At 30.9% G+C, this 15,634-nt stretch overlaps 1 protein-coding gene across 1 annotated transcript in view; it reads left to right on the forward strand.

Moving 5' to 3' along the window:
- The window catches only part of LOC117181567 (protein timeless homolog), a 384,720-nt gene that overhangs the window by 48,713 nt on the left and 320,373 nt on the right, over positions 1-15,634 (forward strand). The window contains exon 16 of the mRNA XM_033374395.1: positions 11,148-11,245. Within this exon, the coding sequence (XP_033230286.1) occupies positions 11,148-11,245 (98 nt within the window). The remainder of the gene's footprint in view (positions 1-11,147; positions 11,246-15,634) is intronic.

Consider the following 15,634-nt stretch of genomic DNA (forward strand, 5'->3'; position numbering starts at 1 on the left):
GGGAGCTCTTCTTAATATTTTGACACCAAAATCATGTCGATACACCTTACCGACTGCGAGTAAAGCCACCCACGCTTTAACTTGACAGACTGTAATGCAAAAAAATATCTGAATCCCCTGAATTCCTTGAATCCCTTGAAATCTCTTAACTTCTTGAATTCTCTCAATCTCTTGAAGTCTCTGAATTCCTTGAATTTTTTGAATGACTCGAAATTTTTGAATCCCTTTAATTCTCTGAAGTCTTTACATTCTCGGAATGTCTTGAATTTGTTCTTGAGTTCGATGAATACCTTGAATTCCCTGCTTTCTTTAAATTCCTTGAACTCTCTACATTTCCTGAATTACTTTAATTCCATGAATTCTTTGAATTATCTGATTTCCTTGAATTCCTTGAAGTCTCTGAATTCTTTTAATTCCTGGAATTCTCTGTATACCTTGAATTTATTAAATTCACAGAATTTGGCGAATACCTTGAATTTCTCTTGAAATCTCTCGTTTTTTAAACACTCTTATTTCCTGGAAGTCTCTGATTTTCTTGAACCCCCTGTATTCCCTGAATTGCTTAAATTCTGTGAATTCTCTAAATTCCGTGAGTTCTCTGAAGTACTTGAATTCTTCAGGATTTAATCATTTTAACTGTTAAAAATTGAAAATACGTGGATGACCACCCTCGTATAGACCGTTACACAAGCGCATAAACGTGCACAGGTGTGCAGGCGATATCTGTGCACGTACAAATCCACAGTAACCCATCTGTGCACGTCGAGATTTCGACGTACACAGATGGCACGTGCAGTGTTGTTCCCATCCCCTTAAATTCTAATAGAACCCACCAGGAAAATCAAACTATTTTTGGATGGAAATTCATTCCTTTTAATTGGAAAGTGTTCTATTATATTTTTGGTTCAGAATTCATCTCTTTTAGTTAAAAATTTTACTATTTGGTTAAAAATTCAATTATTTTTTAGGAAATTCCACTATTTTGTTAAAAGTTCATCTTTTTTTGGTCAAAAATTCGAATATTTTGATAAATTAGTAGTTGAATAACTTTGTTAACAAATAATTTTATCGGACGAAGATTCAAACAATTTGTTGAAAATTATTTTTGCTCGTGGAAAATTAAACTATTCTATTTTTTAATGCAAATTGATTGCTTTTAATTAAAAATTCGAATATTTAGTTGAAAGTGTATGTATTGTGTTGAAAACTCGGTTTTTTCGTAGAAAATTAGCCTTCTTGGTTGAAAATTCAACTACCTGGATAAAAGTTGAATTACTTTGTTAAACATTCATTTTATCAGTTAAAGATTCTTCTGTTTGGCTGTAAATGGGTTTTCTCTTGGATTCAAAATAAATTTTAAAAATTTTAAATTGAACCATTCATTTTTTGGCTAAAATTGATCGTTTTTAGTTGAAAATTGAACTATTTGTTTGAAAATTAACTTCTTTGTTGAAAATTGATATTTTTAAATTGAAAATTCAACTGTTTTGTAAAAAAATCGTCTTTAGGGTTTGAAAACGTAAAGGTGAACTTGTTTAAAGGTGAACTACTTTGTTAACAAAAAATTCTAAATATTCATCTTTATTTGAAAGATCATTTCTTCGACTGAAAACTTAACTATTTTTTGTAAAATTCCTTTTTGGTCGAAAATTAAAATGGTTAAGTGTTAAAAATGGATCTTTTGCAGTTGAAAATTCAAATATTTATTTGAATATACAACTTTTGTAGGGTAAATATTCAAATATGCGGTTAAAAATCTTTTTTAGGCTGAAAATTCAATTATTTCGTTGACAATGCAGTATACTTCGACATGAAATCTTAATCGCTTAAGGTTGAATTTAATATATTACCTATACAGTAATTTTATTTAAAAGAATTTATTTCCATAGTTTTGTGAAAAATCAACCTATTTCCCCTTTTCTTAGAGAACTTTGTTCTGTGAAATTCGTGTTTTTACTGAAACTGTTAAAGATAAATTCATAAACAAGTATTTTTTGCATTAACATTATTGAACTTTATTCATGTCGTTGGTGTAAGGTTTTTATATCTAAAATAAAAATTCATTTTGGTCAGGGAAAATGAAAAGTCGTTCACGGACCAGTCAGGAAAAGTCAGAGAATTTTGAAATTGAGATTTTTTTAGCAACATTAACGTTTTTGGAAAGTTCCTAAATAACATTCCTTTTACTCTTCTTCCATTGATTTTAGTAGAATTATTTGTCAAGGCTTTCAAGCAGCCAATTAGGAATGTCCGAGTTTACCCCACATTTCCGAAATCACCCCGTTTGACGGTACGTAAAGCAACAGCAGACATGTTTTCAAAAATAACAAAATATTTCTTGAATGAAGATTATACATTTTATTTCTCATTCTGAGCCCTTTTGTCCATTTCCAGAGTACATACTTCAGAGCATTTCGTAATTATGCGGCAAAGTGGTCACATAATTACAAAATTGCTTAATTTTACTCTGTGCATAGCAGAACATCTGACTTTTTTTAAAACGTTGTTTATCCCTTCAATAGCAACAATATTATTTGAATAAACTATAGTATATTTCAGGGGCATCGGAACGATTTTTTTCATGGGTGGGCTCACCGAAAATATGTTCAAAAATAGAAATTTAAGATAGGTATTAGATTTATTTCATTATTAGATTTAGCTATTTTATGAGTGGGCTCCGCCCACCCATCAAGTTTCATGGGTGGGCTCAAGCCTACCTAGCCCACACGGCTCCGACGCCCCTGGTATATTTGAAGCACTGGCGACCAAAAGGGGACACGGTCGGATTCAGCCTGAGAAGTATTGTCTTGAGTGTCAATTTTAAAAATCTTTCTAATTTCAATTTTAAAGACTGATAAATGTAGAGAATTTCAAGGCGCATCTTTTTTTCTTCTTGCAAAAATTTATAGGTTTTGTAGTTTTTGAAATAATTGGTAAAAAGTGGATTTTTTGAAAATGAAAAATTCCAATCTTTTTTCACTTTAATTCGCGCTGATTTATCCACTTTTCATCATTTTCCGATTTCCACAATACAAAGTACGTGTTTAAGTCTTCTAAAACTATCTAAGAAAGAAAAACGAGAATATTGTAATAAACAAAAGTTATTAATTTTTTTTTGAGGCAATGCAAAAATCATGGATTTTAACCTTCAAGCGCCTCGTTTAGCGAACGAATTTTTAACTACGGAAAGATTTCAGTGAGAAAGTTGTTCATTAAGGTTCAAAGAAGTTTTCTGGAAAGTTTTAGATCAATTGGATTAATAGTTCAAAAATTATGAATGTTTTAAAATCCAAGCAGTAATCTTGACGCTACCCAGAAACGTGACTGGCCGGCTACGTACGCGCTGCAGCGAACGACGTGAAGGTCAAGTGAATCTTACCAAAACAAATGCACAACAGTAACTTTTTTTGTCATCTTCTATGGAATTCTACAAGTGAAGCATAGAATCAACGAAGTAATTGTTTCTTATAATAGTTGGAAAAGCATTTTTTTTGAGATTATTGAGATTTTTGAGATATTTTTGAGAATATTAAAAAGAAAAAGATATTAAAATGAAACAAGGTAGAAAAAGAACTAGAAATGAAGATTCGTGGATTAAAAATAAGAAAAAATGTTCCAGAAATCAGGTACGATTGGAAACCGTCAATACAATTTTTAAATAAATTTTAATCATAAATTTAATATTTTATGACTATTTTTATTCTTGATTTTTTAAATAATTCTTTTACTGTACTGTATATAATATGTAGATAGTGTAAAGTAATTATTTAAAATTTTTAATGACGAAGTTAATAGCATTATTTGTTATTTCTTTAGGGTAAAGAATACATTACAAAGTCTAAAACTAAAAAAGACGGTATTGCTAAAGATATTCTAATTCCAGAGAGATCTTTCAAACCTATTGAATCCTGCTGTGGAGAAAAATGTTACCAAAAGTTTTCAAATGTGCACCAAGAAAAAGTACATACAAATTTTTGGAATTTCGGGAACTATAATGAACAAAATGTGTTTCTCAGAGGATTGTTAAAATGCAAGGCTCCCATCCAAACGAATGCAGGTGAAAAACTAGGACGGTTAATTCATTGGATATATTTCCTACTGACGAAGAAAATGTTCCGATTTGTAAGAAATTTGTTTGTGCTTTTCTATGTTTGGGCAAAAGAAGAGTTGAAAATGTTCAAAAAAAGATTTTAAATAAGCAGCCTTTAAAAAATTTGGCAGGTGGAGTACGCGAAAGTTGTCTTACATTAACAGAAAATTAAAAAAAAAATGGTTGAAGAGCATTGCGAATCAATTCCACATCACAGTTCACATTACAAACGAAATTCTATCAACCTAAAATATTTTGATAATCCTTCATTAAATCTTGTAGAACTGTACAAATTGTTCGGGAAATATTATAAAGAAAAAACGGGGGCTAAATTGACAATAATTCAAACCGTTTATTTTAAGTATTTTAACCGAAATGTTGGCTTCAGTTTTAAATTACCTAGAACTGACGTGTGCAATACTTGATACAAAAACGGGACAAATGGAGAGGTAAACGAAGAAGCAATTAATCACAAAAACAATGCTGAAATTTATTTGAAGTTAAAAAAGCAAATACTTTCTGAAAATAATAGTCTATGCTGTGAATTTGATTTTGCACAGAATTTGCCACTACCAAAAATACCCGTGTCCGCGCAGTTTTACCTACGTTTAGCATGGCTGTTTCTATTTAACGTACATGTATATACTGCGAACCAGAGTTACATGTTCCGACATGTTCAGACTCATGTCCGGGACAAAATAAAAACTACACAGTGTTTCATTTTTTGGTTTTATTGTCCATTTACTTGCAAAGCGAGATTAAATATGTGTTTCCAGTTTGAGGCCATTCCTATTGCCAGTGCGATAGGAGTTTTGGCACATATTCGCAAAAGCTGAAAAAATTAGAACGAATTGAAACTGAAGCTGAATATGTAGAAATGATTCGCAATGCTCGTTCACCTTCATTCACAATGGTCGAGAAGTGTGAAGATCTTCTGCAGGATTTTGAAAAATGTTTCAAAGGCAAAATGCGAAAGCCAAAAAATTTCCAAATCAGCAAAGCGTTCGTCTTGCATGTTTTTCCTGATGCAAAAGTGGATGTTTTTGACAACTATGAGTTGCAAAATCCAACCACTTTTTTATTTAAACCTACGCTTAAACTAGAAAATCTTTCGAAAAGTCCTCCGCCCCGAATTGGATTAAAAGCTGCCAAAATAAAGGATGTAAAAAATCTCTTCCAGTATTTAAGCGCTAAAGGAAAAGAATTTTTCTAATCATATTTTTTTAAAGTACAAACTCAGAATCCAGATTCCGAAGAAACTGAAGAGAGTGACGAAAATGACTAAAAGTAGTTTCTAATATAATATTGTTTGATTAATTTATTCTTGTTCAATATTATGCATAATATTATATGTTAAATGTTTAATAAATAAATGAAATTAATGATAATATCTGGAATTACTGTTGTGCATTTGTTTTGGTAAGATTGACTTGACCTTCACGTCGTTCGCTGCAGCGCGTACGTAGCCGCCCAGGCACGTTTTTGGGCAGCGTCAAAATTACCGCTTGGATTTTAAAACATTCATAATTTTTGAACTATTAATCCAATTGATCTAAAACTTTCCAGAAAATTTCTTTGAACCTTAATGAACAACTTTCTCGCTGAAAGCTTTCCGTAGCTTAAAATTCGTTCGCTAAACGAGGCGCTTGAAGGTTAAAATTCATGATTTTTGCATTGCCTCAAAAAAAATTAATAACTTTGTTGTTTATTACAATATTTTCGTTTTTCTTTCTTCGATAGTTTCTGAAGACTTAAACACGTATTTTTTATTGGGGAAATCGGGAAATGATGAAAATTGCACAAATTAGCGCGAATTGAAGTGAAAAAAGATTGGAATTTTTCGTTTTCAAAAAATCCACTTTTTACCAATTATCTTAAAAACTACAAAACCTATAAATTTTTGCAAGAGGAAAAAAGATGCGCCTTGAAATTCTCTTCAAGTATCAGTCTTTAAAATTGAAATTAGAAAGATTTTTAAAATTGACACTCAGGACAATACTTCTCAGGCTGAATCCGGCCATGTCCCCTTTTGGTCGCCAGCGGTTCATTTATATTTGTTCATGTGTTATTTTATTTTATATTCAATATTATTTCGGTTGAAGCTTGTGCATTCTGACTAAAAACTTTATGGTATTTTTACTTCAGAAGATAAAGTGTGATACTCGAAATTTTTTTAAATCATCAGTGCAAGTGATGGAACAATGATAAATGTAGGGCAATCTAAATTCAACAGATTCAAAACGAGGCTCTGAAATTGTTCGACCCTTAAGAATTTAAATTTGTAATTTGCTTAAAGGGAAATGGCCTAATGTTATAATAATAACAATAATAATAAAATAATTATTGTTGAATTCTAAACGTTATTAATTTGACATTGACTAACTTATAAACTCATGATGTAAAATTAATCAATATTGAACTTTTTAAATTTACGGTTATTTAATTAGACTTTTAATCAAGAATTGTACAATTTTAAACAATATACATTTATTTAAACCGAACCGTTTTGAATGATGAATTTATAGTGGTTCCAACGGAGCAATTCACAATATATCTAAAAAGAATGGGACAATGAAATGTCTCGAATATCTCGCAATCATTGTTGTTAAAAAGTTAATTGACTCGATTCCTCTTTTAGATATTAAATTTGACTGTTTAAAATAAAATCTACTAATAATCCCTTTTATTAAGAAATATTATAGAGAACTTTATATGAATTGAAAAAAACGTGAGCTTTTTAATACTCTTGAGCAGTTAAATTAAAAAATTCAAATTAGGTAATTAATTACTGTAAATACTAGATATATTTTATGTTAATGCTTTTCGCTGAAAAATTTTATTGAAAAGAAAGAATGAAAAAATAAATTTAAAAATTTCGAAAAAGACTTATTATTTTAAAAACCATGACGGCTGACATTTGTATTGTGTTGCATGGGGGAAGCTTTCAAATAATTAAATAAATTAGTTTTATCAGAGAAATTGATAAAAAGAAGTCAAAGAACGTTTAGCACAGTAAAGATTCTATATTTTTCATTAAGTGTCAGGCTACGGAAATAATGAAGAAATTAATCACTTTTTTCTTAGTGCCAAAAGATCTAGATATTCCGTTTTTAAACCATTAAATTTAGAAATTTTTAAATAATTGTTATTATTTTAATTTAGAAGTTTTGAAGATTCAAACATAATTTTAAACTTAAAAACGTTTCAAAAAATTATAAAAACAAAATATAGATTTTTGAAGATTTCACAATAAAGTTTTGATTTTTTTTCAAGATTCCTGGGAAAATTTCAAATGACTTTATTTTGAGAAATTAATTTTAAGAGAATATTTAAAAAAATATTTCAAAATAAATCCATAATTGTCCAAAATTAATTTTGAAAATTTGTTATTGTTTTATGTCGGGAATTATTATTTTTAATTATAAGAATTCAAAAAGAATCACACATTTGAACAATTTTAGGCTATGTTAGCGTTTTCTATCAAAAATTTTTATTTTAAAGCAAAAATCATTATGTAAGGAAGGTTAGCATAGTTGGTATATATTTACGTGGAAATTCATACGAGTTTTTAGAGAAAATAAGTATTCTAAACATAAAAGTAAGTCATAAATATACGAAAAGTAGTATTTCAAGTGTAGAATGCATTTTCTCAGCTCTGCTCCATTCTTTTGTCGATTGACGACCTTTCAGGTTCAAGAAATAAAATAAAGTTAACTAAATCTGAGGTTGGAGTACTGGATCAATTTGTTCAGAATCGGGCATTATTACCCAGCCTATCATGATCGCGACGTCATGCTACAATACTCAATGCGCAAATGCTAGGATGCGCACATGCTTATAGCGTGCGCTTCGATTCAAGGCCTTGGAATAAGCAAGGTTTAAATGCAATTTGTACAAGATTTAAATTATTTTTCATAATAGTAGATTATGTTAGTGTTTTTTATCGAAAATTATTAGATTGCAAATAATATTTACAATTTTTGAACAACTTTAGATCATTTTGGTGTGATTCAACAGAAAGTCGTGTTTTTTAAACTAAAAATCATGAGATTTAAATCAAATGATTTTTGTTTAAAATAATAAAATTTATAAGCTTCAACCATTTTTGACTGTGTTAGGGGTTTTCGTTAACGATTACAATTTTTCTTAAAAAATCATTAGATTTAAAAAAACATTCATATGTTTTGAACAATTTTTTTTTTACATTCTCATCATTTATGATTGAGAAAGTATTAGAATTGTCGAAAATTTGACATCACACTTTTCCAACGGATCTCCACGTTTCGAGACCCCCTGAATCCGAAAATCAGGTTTTCACGATGGCGTTTGTCTGTCTGTCCGTCCGGTCGTCCGTCCGTCCGTAAACACGATAACTCTCGAAAAAATGAACGAATCAAATTCATGTTTGGCACACTTTTTTTAGGTCCTAAAAGAAAGGACGAGTTCGTGAACCAGCCATTTTTGATAAAAATTCAAAAAGTGAGCGCATTTTGAAAAATTTTGAGACAACTTTTTTCTGAATTTGAAAATTCTATGTACGGATATTTATATTAGTAAAAAGAACAAACAATTTAACCTTATGACTTTTTTCGATAAAAAGAAAATTCTCAGAGTTATAGCGTTTTCAAATTTTTTTAATCAACTGAAAATGAAAATTTGAAGCAGAAAAACGCACCATATGAAAAAAAGTCAAGAGAAGAAAAACATTTCTTTTTGAAAGCCCTACAAGATTATCATAACCAATTTTTGGATTTCCTTGAAAAATCGAAAATTCAAATTTTGAATGCACAACAAATAATGGAAAATAAAAAATTCCATTTCGTGGACAAACTATATAGGATACGAAAAAAGTTGAATTAACAAAAATGGTTATCCCAAAAAAGATCTACAATTTCGTTAAGAATCACTTCTTGATAGGACAGGTACTTTTTGTTTTATTCGTAAAAATAACGTAAAAAAAATAAAATAAAAAAAAATGTGTGGAAAAACGAAGAAAGTTACGAGAAAAAAAAATCCAACAAAAACTGTTTAAGAATATCTGTCGGAAATCGAGCGCGTAGCGCGAGTGTCACGATGAGAATGTGTACCTTAAAGCCTACAGAGCTTTCAGAAACTTAATCTTTGACTATACTTCATTAAGTAGACAATTCAGAATATGAAGACGCATATAAATACTCCCATCTAAAAGAGATCTTTTTGATAAAGTTTTTTTCAAGCATTCCAAATGCAAAGAATAAATATCCGAGCGCTTAGCGTGAGATTCAACCGTCGTGCGCCCTAGGCGCGCTCAAACTTGCGAGCCGCGCGCGTAGCGCGCGATGAGAATTTACCCGTGAAGCGGGCAGATTTTTACGTTAGCGTTTGGCAGCAAAAAATATTACTTTCAAACAAAAATTACGATAACTAGAATAAGATAAAAAATATTTCAATAATATTGGATTACGTTAGTGTGGTTCGTCGAAAATTGATATTTTGTATAAAAAATCCAACGGTTTGTTTTTCAATTTGGAATGATTTAAGTGTGAAATCTGTTGGAAATGTAAAATGCTCTCAACTCTTCAATAACGTTACCTTAGCTCGTCCTATTTTTTGTATTTGTTTATACACAGTTTTCTGTTGGTTACTTTAACTCATGTTTTGTCTTTAATCTGTCAACGTTGCTTCATAGAATAAACCTGTATTTATGTTTATTATGATAAAAATCCACGTTAAGTTTATTGTGACAAATCAAATAGTTTTGCATAATTTATTACTAAATTATTCCACTTTGACTGTTTTCAATTTAAGATCAATAATCATGAATCTTAAGTATAATTTGAATATATTGTTCAAAATATTTTTGAAAATATATATAATGACAAATCCTATTTATTTTAATACTTTTGTAGTATCAAATTGGATTTAAAATTATTAAAATTATAGAAAAAGTAAGAAAATTTGAGATATCATTATTAAGACTAAGTTCACGATTACTGGGACATTTACTTTAGAAAGTTAAAATTACCAGATTCAGTATTTTCAAATTGAACTTTTCTAGACCTTCCGAATTGAATAATATTATTTGAAAATTGCTCCAGATTAAAAATTGAACTGCAATCTTCAAAATTTCCAAATGGAACAATGTTAAAAATTAGAAAAGAGATGTGGAGAGAGAAGGTAGACCAGAATAGCAAGATTTAGCTTGGGAAACGAGGTGAGGGAGGGGATGTATTGGGAAAAATAAGACAACAGAAAGTGTAGAAAATGTGAATGGGAGAGGGAAACATGGGAGCATTTATGGGGAGGATGTACGAGAGGAATGGAAGATGAAGGAAGCTGGCAAGAGAATGTGCTTAAGATTCTAGGGGAGGATGGATTAGGAGAAGAATGGATGAAGGATTTGGAGGTTGCTGGAGGAGCGAATGAGATAGAATGAAAGAATGCATGTGAAAAAATGGCAAATTGGAGGTACAAGAAAAGTGAAAGATAAAGGAAACGGAATTTGCTTAGATTAGAAGCGTCAAGGTTGTAAGTAATGGTAATGTATAATAGTATAAGTAGACTAAGATGCGTTTGCGTTCTCATGTTCTCTCTCTCCCTCTCTCTGTCTCTCTCTCTCTCTCTCTCGCTTGCAATCTCGCTTTCGATCGCTCGCTCACTCGTTTTCTAATAAGTTCTAAATTGCGCTATCACATGAAATAGAAATAAGGGACTAGATATAAGACTTTATGCAAATAGTTGTAAATAATTGTATATATAGTAAGGATAAGATTTAAAAAAGAGATATATAAGCAGAAAGGTTGTAAGGAATGGTAGTCATTTAAACCCTTAGGGGACACATTATGAATAAAGAATAAAAAGAAGTGCCTAAAACTGTACAATTTCAAATTACCTAATTTCGGTTAATTTTGAGATTTTTTTAAACTTCTAAATAAAAATTGTTCAGTTCCAAATTCTTGACTTAGAAAAATGAAATGTCTCGAACAAAATTTTGAAAATCTGTAAATCACTAGGAGTTTTTATAGGATTGTAAGTCTTCAGTGGTGCTTGATTTATTGAATTTGTTGTTGTTTTTTAGGGAAGTTTGGCCTGAGAATGACTCTTTTGGAAGTGCGAATATGCTCGTTGAAGAGGAATTTCTGGCGCTTCGAGAGATTTTCTTCGCTGACCTGGGAGGTGAGTAGTTTTCGGAAAATTAACATCTTGCTTGTTACGAAAGCCTCGAGATATAACCAATATTATACTGTTGCATTTGCATTTAGAGTGGTCTACCACTGTTTTGCTGAAATTATATCAATAATTTAGATCACACTTATGTCGCCCCGAGTGTCTTCCTTATTAGACTTTAGAATTTAATAAGAGGGTATGCCTAATATTTTAGAGAAAAGTAAAGAAGACTTCAATTAAATTTGCTGCGATTACAACTTGGAAGTAATTTCAAATAAAATATGGCCTAATTTTGAAAGCCCTCAAGTTACGCAATGTTGAATTATCTGGGAAAATATCTAGGAAGACTGTTAACTCCTTAATAGATTTATAATCCAGTCAAGTGAAGATTATTTTTGAGATAAATGAGAACAAGTTTATTACATTTTTTAAACTAGCTCATTATCGAATTCCCTATCCCAACAGTCACGGCTACTTGGCTGGGGTATTTCAAGTCGGAAAATAAATATGCATGAGCACATTTGCGTCGCCATATCGCCTTACGCCACCACTCGCGTTATTTTTCATAATAAATAAAAATGACGCACTAGAGTACGTTAAGGCTGTATTGCGGTTCGTTGTTTGTGATATTTTTCAGGAAATGCGTTTTTTTCTCCCTCGTAAACTATTCTATCTTCAGGGACGTTACGTTTGCTGTTTAAGTTCCTTTAGAGTCGAAGCGGAATAAAGAAGAAAAATAAGAGATTCTATCCTATTTATTCTCATTTGCGATGGGTCAGGGAGACGAAGAGAGGGAAAATGAGTAGAGGGGAATCGTACGCGAGGAGAACAAAAGTAGGGTAATTCAGGGGACTGGAATTAGGTGAAGTAGTGAAAATGAGGGATGGGGAAATTAGGGTAAATGAAGAGGGAGTTGGGCAAGTGAGGAGAAATAAAGGATGTGAAGGGAGGGGTAACTGTGGAAAATGAGAGAAGTGAAGGGAAATTGTGGGAAATGAGGGTGTTGGAAGTATGGAAAGTGCGAGGAAATTAGGCATGGAAAGTAGGAAAAGTGGTGGAAAATATGAAAAATGAATAGAAATGAGGTTGAGTAAGGGAGGAAAATTGTGGACTAAGAAAGCAAGGAGAGGGGGAAGTAGCAGAGGAGGAAGTTAGGTAAGCAGTGACGGTAAAGTCAAGGTGGGGAAGTAGGAGAATGTGAGATGAGTAGGGAAGAGAAATGATAGAAGGGGGAGGTTTGAACGACAACACCCTTTTTTGTAAGCACTCTGTGCCAACTTTGATTAATTTGAAAATTCATAAACAGAAATTCAAGCTCGTAGAAAACAAAACGCATTGAAAGAGGAACAAATGAATTTGTTTGATGATACTAATTTTAAATATTTCTCAAACTATTTGCTAATTTTAGATTTGAAGGACATCGTCGAAAGCGAAGAAATCGCTAATAATTCTATCAAGAAACTAAACTCGAATGACAAATCAATCCTTAAGTTGACAATCAGACCAATCAAAAAGATTCTGGTAGGGATTCGCCGGCCGAACTTATCTAAAAACAGGGAAAATTTTGATATTTTCCACGAAAATAGGGGAATAAAATCTTTTCAAACAAATTAATTTAGATCTCTGATATTAAACACAAATTAGAACGCTTCAAATTACATATAAAAAAAAGATGAATTTTCAACCAAAAAATAATATTTTCGAACAAATATTTGAATTTTCTAACAAATTGTTGCATTTTTAAGCCAAAAAGGCGAATTTTCTATCTAATTTCTGAACTTTCAAACCAAATAGACCAAAAGAAAATTAGAATTTTTAACAAAGAAGTTCAACTTTAATTTAATTATAGTTGAATTTCAACAAAAAAAGATGCACTTGTAGCAAAAACGTGATAGTTGATATTTCCATCAAAAAGATTTAAAATTAAAACATTTGAATTCATAAAGATGACGAATTTGGAATAAAATAGTTAAAAATTCAACTATTTCTTTTAAAATTCATCTATTTTGTTGAAAATTCCTCTCTTTTGGTTGATTTATTTAAAAATTCAATTATTGTGTTCAAATGTAATCTTTTGTGGTAAAAATATAACTTTTTTGTTAAACATTCATTTTTTGGACAAAGACTTTTGTCCTTACAGAGCGAAAATTCATTTTTGATGGAGGAAAATTCGTATTATGTTGTTGCAAATTCAACTGTCGTCTAAAATTTCGTCTTTTTGCTCAAACGTGCATTTTTGAATCCAACTATTTAGTTGAAAATTCTTCTTTGTAGGCTAAAAACTCAACTATTAAGCTAAAACTTCAATTGCGTTCGAAATTATTAATATTTCTTGAATTCAACTATTAGATTAAAAACTATTCATTCAAGCTTAAAAATCAACTGTTTTCTAAACCACTTGATTTTGGTTTGAAATATCCATTACTGTATTAAAAATGCAATATATTTTCACTTCAAATCTTAGGAATTCAAAGCGTTCCATACTTTCGTGAAAAATCATCCTATTTCCTCCATTTCGACAGTATGTTGGCCTGTGAAGTCTGAATTATTAAAATGTGAATAATTTCATACTCGAATAATATAGTCTAAACTTTTAAGCTTCAATCGTTGAGTAATTTAGAGTTTGAAATATTCAAAATCAATATTCTTGAAGTTCCAAATTAATTTAAATGTCCAACTTCTCTCATTTGAAAATAATCTAAGTTGACAAGTTGTGATATTTTAGATAGAAATGTTTCAAACTCAGATTCAGAACCCTTTAAGCCGAATGGCTATTGTTAAAAAATTGTTTTGCCTTGACAGTAGATATTCCTTAATAAATAGAATTTTAATCTCAATCATTCATTTTATGATTCTCTTTTTTTTTCATTATATTTAAAATTTTATTCTGACTTTTTGAGGACTTTTTCAAAACTCTATGCGACCTTTTAAAGGCTTCTGGTCGATCAGAGATAACCCCTTTTAATCCCCCTTTTCACCTAAAATTGAACTACTCAACCTCTATGATCCTTAATTTAATTTGATTCATTCACATTTTTTCATGGAATTTGAATACAGAAAATTGCATTAAGCGCAGGATCCTGGAGAAAAAAGTTTAATATTGACGATCTCGGCACCAGACTCTGACGATGTTTGCGTTAACTTGTAAAAGAGAAGATCATTAATATTTTTGTAGCTCCCGACGGAATGTATTATCTCTAGTTTGCAGAGAAATTTAGACTCGAGTACCGAGCGAAATGTTTTCCCCATTATTTTCCCACTTACTCAACTTTTCGAATCCGAGTACTCTGCACAGTCATTTATTTAATACTTTTTTTTATCTCTTGACGAAATATTGAGAAAGCAAGTTACATTTTTTTAAATTGGATAATTTTTAAGACCCTGAGGGTATTTGAGTAATTACGAAATAAGGAAAGAATATCATGAACGTTATAAAAGAACTATAAACTTACCCTTGTGATTTCAGTCACGCAACACGTCATGTATCATAATTTTGAATTAAAAATTTAATCAATTTCAGAGGAGCAAGAAACGAGGCAATTATACTCTTTATTATGGGAGTGGCTTTTAATTTAACTAGTCAAGCGAATGGGTTCATATCACTTTATTTCGTTTAATTAAAAAAACTTTCATAGGTTCTGTTTTATTTGAACTCTTATTAAGATTCTTTAGCTTAAATATTTTATCCATTGAGAAGCCTGAGTAAGGCTTTCGGATTATTTTTAATTATTCTGTTTTTCATTTTCTAAACTTATTTGAATTTAGTAAATGTTGGATATATATGACGCGCTCCGAAAAAAGAGCTCTATAAGGGTCCAAAAATCGATTAAGTGATTATTATTTTTTTTTTATTATTAAACCATTAAGCCATTTCCCTTTCGGGGTAGGCGTGACTCACTCGGTAGGGGAAAGGAGTAGTGTGTGGAAGGGATAGAGATTTTTCAGATTGATCCAGAATTTTCGTGCTATTTAAGTAAATAACACGTTCGTTCCGCAACACTGCTCCGACCCAGGTTGCTGATCAATCTCTCTAGCAATCACCCCGAGCGAAGAACCTCACGAAGTCGTTATGTAACGTTCCCCACTTGGGTCCATTAGTGGCCAAGGTCTTTTGTTTCAGGCGTCATTCGCTCTATTGACATTCTTTTTATTAACTATTTGCCGCCATACTTTCCTGTCCTGGCATACTTCTCTAGCTTCTTTTATGTCCATGCATTTTTTCATGCAGGCTCTCGTGTTTCTGTGACTTCTTATGTCTCTTCTAACTAGGGTACAAATATAGAATTATGTATTTAGCTATCTAATTCCTCATCTATCTTCCCCTCCCTAGTAAATAAGCTACCAAGGTATACGAACTTATCAACTTGTTCAATTCTCTCATCATTTAATAAAATATTG

The sequence above is a fragment of the Belonocnema kinseyi genome, chromosome 10, assembly GCF_010883055.1.
Source record: "Belonocnema kinseyi isolate 2016_QV_RU_SX_M_011 chromosome 10, B_treatae_v1, whole genome shotgun sequence".
Classification (NCBI taxonomy): Eukaryota; Metazoa; Arthropoda; class Insecta; order Hymenoptera; family Cynipidae; genus Belonocnema; species Belonocnema kinseyi.